The sequence below is a fragment of the Rhinatrema bivittatum genome, chromosome 14 (genome assembly GCF_901001135.1).
Source record: "Rhinatrema bivittatum chromosome 14, aRhiBiv1.1, whole genome shotgun sequence".
NCBI lineage: Eukaryota > Metazoa > Chordata > Amphibia > Gymnophiona > Rhinatrematidae > Rhinatrema > Rhinatrema bivittatum.
The window spans coordinates 71,900,192-71,904,419 of record NC_042628.1 but is presented as its reverse complement, the minus strand read 5'-3'; the positions used below and the strand labels follow the sequence as shown (position 1 = coordinate 71,904,419).

At 39.2% G+C, this 4,228-nt stretch overlaps 1 protein-coding gene across 1 annotated transcript; it reads left to right on the top strand.

Annotated features, from left to right (window-relative positions):
• The first annotated feature begins 581 nt into the window (after positions 1-581).
• Positions 582-1,610, top strand: LOC115075637 (free fatty acid receptor 3-like). The gene has a single exon (XM_029576210.1). The coding sequence runs from the start codon at positions 582-584 to the stop codon at positions 1,608-1,610; it is 1,029 nt and encodes a 342-aa protein (XP_029432070.1).
• The last annotated feature ends 2,618 nt before the right edge of the window (positions 1,611-4,228 follow it).

The following is a 4,228-nucleotide window of genomic DNA, read 5'->3' as shown; positions in this document are numbered from 1 at the left end:
AATATTGTTTGTGTATGATTGCCTTCATGTTATAATACCACAGATTAAAGATTGTACTTTTGATATTTATTTAGTTTAGTAAAATTTACCTTTTTCATTGCAGTACATAATTTTTAGAGAAATATGGGACTGGGTTGGTGACTTTCAGAGATTCCCGGAGAAGATCCTTGGGAAAAGGTAGAATATTTGATTGAGAATAAAATCTAGAACATGTAATGATGAGGAAAAGCAGGGAGTGCAGACTTCCATATGTCTCAAACACCTAAAAAATGCCCCATACTCAAAACCAGTGTAAGATTTTATATTGCAACCAAACCCCACTGCACATCATCCTAATGGAAGATCTGGGAGGCAGCTCAAAATTTTAAATTTTTTTTTTAATTTACTATACAATTGCCTAAAATTCCTGTGATAAAAGTTGTTTCCAACATACTCACCATCTATTATTTCTGTCTTTTTTATTCTTACTATAAGATGTGAAGTTTCTTGTCCAGAAACCTGAGTGAAGGAAATTGGTCCAGACTCAGCTGCAGCATTGGTGGAGGTTAGGGCGAATCCCTCCAACCATTATCGCCAGCACCATGGTCTTCTTCCCAGGAGCTAAGAACCTCTTCTTGGCAGTCTATATTATCACCTTCACCACTGGCTTGCCACTGAACATATTGGCTATTTGCACTTTTGTTATCAAGTTTCGCCGGAAACTGGTTCCAGTGGACATCCTGCTCTTCAACCTAACAATCTCAGATCTCCTGCTCCTGACCTTTCTGCCCTTCAGGATGGTTGAGGCATCTTCTGGCATGTTTTGGAAAATGCCTTATGTCTTCTGCCCACTCTCTAACTTCCTGTACTTCAGCAGCATCTATCTCACGACTCTGTTCCTCACTGCTGTCAGTGTAGAGCGCTACCTGGGTGTGGCCTTCCCCATCAAGTACAAGCTCTTGCACAGACCACTCTACTCCATCATTGCCAGTGCTTTCATCTGGATCATAACCATCTCCCATTGCAGCATTATATACATTGTCCAAATCTACGTGCCAGCCAACGAAACCAAGACCAGCATCAGAAGGTGCTACACTACGTTCTCACCAGAGCAGCTTAGCATCCTATTGCCTGTTAGGCTTTGGGCAAGTCTTCTGCTGTTTTGTATCCCCTTAACCATCACCTTCTTCTGCTATATTAAGTTTGTCAGAATCATCATATCCCAGCCACACATCAACAGGAAAAGGAAGCAGAGAGCCATAGGGTTGGTAGTGACTACGTTGGTCAACTTTATCATCTGCTTTTTACCATACAACATCTCCCACATTGTTGGATTTGTACAGGGTGAAAGCCCCCACTGGCGAGTCTATGCATTGTTACTGAGCACCCTCAATGCCAGCATAGATCCCATTATCTTCTATTTCTCCTCTTCGTCCTTCAAGAAGACTTTTCTGGAAGGAATTGTGAGAGTAGGGAAGAAGCTGCACTTGGGTGGCTGCTGGTATGGAGTTTGCCAGCCCCTCTGTGAGAGTGAAATAGAGAATACAGTGTCTGAAAGGTCATCCTCAGGCCTAGGGAGCACTTTCTCTGGAAACCTGTATACCTCTACCATGCACCTTCCACTCAGCTGAGTGAAGCCTGTCTCATTCCATTTTCCCAGGAACCTAAGTGACTCATATCCAGACAGACATGGCGCAGGTCTCCCAAAAGCCTACTGTGTGTGATGACCCTGGACTTACTGAAACATGGTTTACCCCAAGGATGAACACTCTGTGCTCTTATTGAGCTGAATTTTCAACTAAAAAAAGCCATGGTTTATGTTATAAAATAAAGAGGGGCTCTGTGTGCATAAAAGTACTTGCATAACTCAGTCACCCACATGTTTATATGCTACCTGCAGAGAAGCTTTTTGGGGGATTGGTGTAGCAACCTACAACTACATGCATACTCTGATTTTATATAGAGGGACGGTAACTTTCATAGCAAAGTGCAGGTGCACATGTGTGCATATTCTTTGGCCTGTGTCCAGGGATGCAGATATTTTAGAACATAAGCACACATTTTATAAAATAGTCTGAGCGCACACATATATGTGCCCAATTTTTTTTTAAATTTATACTTTATTAATTTTAATAATTATCATGACATTATTCTGTCACATACAATGTGGGTATCCAATATTCTAAACATACAATAGTCGTTTAACACCAGCTTTGAATTTTTACAAAACAATTATTTCTAAATTATTAGATATCTTAATTACTATGTAATAAAGGCAGAAATCCAACATTCGATATCTCGAAGGTATATTATATTAAAACAACTAATATATCACAGGACCAAATACCTCCTTTGGATATTTCACAAGTCCTTGAGACTTCTACTGAAGAAATAATAGAGAAAAAAGGAACAGTACTGGTTAAATTTGAATTTCCCTCTGATAGGGATACAGTACTTAAATTGTTCCTTTGTAACAGAACAATAAAATTTCTAGATCATCAAATCTGAATTTTTCCTGATATAATAAGAGCGACCCAAATTAGAAGGAAACAGTTTTTAGATATGAGGACACTAGCTGCACAAGTAGAGGTCCAAATGTTAATAAGATATCCATGCAAGTGCCCAGTAAGGGATGAAATACTAAGTATATATATTTCGAGCCAGAAGATCTGAAAATATTTCTGGAATCTAGAAAGATAATGGGGAATTAAGTTGAGTAAAATAGTTGTCGAATAAAGTGAGGAAAGACGCCATTGTTCTTTACCTGGAAAAACGTTCATCATAAAGCTCATTATCGAATGTGCCCAATTTTAATCGGATGCACACCTGTGCATTCAAATGCCGCTTTTACTGTGTAACTTATCTCTTCTCTCATCTCCTCCAGTAGCCTCCTGATATGATTAATGTTAAAGTTTTCTCTACCCTTGTTCAACGTAAACCGATATGATATGATACCCTTCATGAATGCGGGTATAAAAAGGGTTTAAATAAATAAATAAAATAATTGGGGGAATTTTAAAAGCCAGGTGTGCCGACGCCATTAGTCATCTTCCCAGTGTGTTCCCAAATCACACATCTAAGGGCCCCCCCCCCCCCCCCAGTAAGGGAGCCCTCTTAGTTTAATAATCTCCTTTCCCCTTCTATTAGCCCCTACCTATAAAACCCCGCTGATCTGCCTAGATTTCCTTTCCTCCTTTCCTCCTTTCTATATGCATTTTACGTTCGCAACTCCCAGTTTCCTGCGCCCTTGTTTTTTGTAACTGGTTTGTCTACGTTGTTACCCTTGTTCTATGTAAACCGGCATGATGTCCCTGACGAATGTTAGTAAAGAAAAACCTTAAATAAATAAATAAACAAATAAATAAATAAATAGATAGAATTACCCTCCATAAGTCTGCTCTATGAGTATGTTAACATGTCTTCTCAACTGTGAATGTAGATTTTCCTCTAACTGGTTGATCTTTAACTACTTAACAGCTTCAGGCAAACATCTCTCCAGTGAAACTTTTATGAGATTCTAGACGGAAAAACCTAAAAGCATACAGCACAAAGAAAGTTTGTAAGACCCAGCCAGTCTGTCCATTTTTCCTTACTGTCCTGCTTATTCTCTAGATTTATTTTCCCCCACCACTCTTCCATGAATTCTGATATTGCCAATGCTTTTGACCCAACCACTTCTGCTGGGAGACTGTTTCATGTGCCCATTACCTTTTGTGAAATAATAACCCTATTCCTGAGAATATCTACCATTCTCAGAAAATGACTAGAACTTTCTTTTACCCAGTTATCTTCTTTCTTGGCTGCTTTGAATAATAGTGGCCAAGTCAGCCCTGGAGGAGGTTCCATTTGACTTTGAGTAGATAGTTGGTGGGCCAGTTAGCTTGGAGGCAAGTGGTCTGACCCCATCCACAGTCTGAGTCTCAGTGTGCTATGATTGCTAATTGATCTTAGAGCATAAGCCCTATTTGAGTATGAGGACTATGATGACTGAGTCAACTTAAAGGGATAATGAAAAACTGACATGAGAGAATGATTAGTTAGCTTTTCCAACAGTACTGGGACTAGGAGACACTCTATGAAGCTAATAGATAGCAAATTTAAAACATTTAAAACAAATCAGAGAAACTCAGTGCACAATTAAACTGTGGAATTTGTTGGCAGAGTATGTGGTAAAAGCATTTAGTTTAGCTGGGTTTAAAAAGGATTTGACAAGTTCCTGGAGGAAAAGTTCATAAACTATTACTAACCA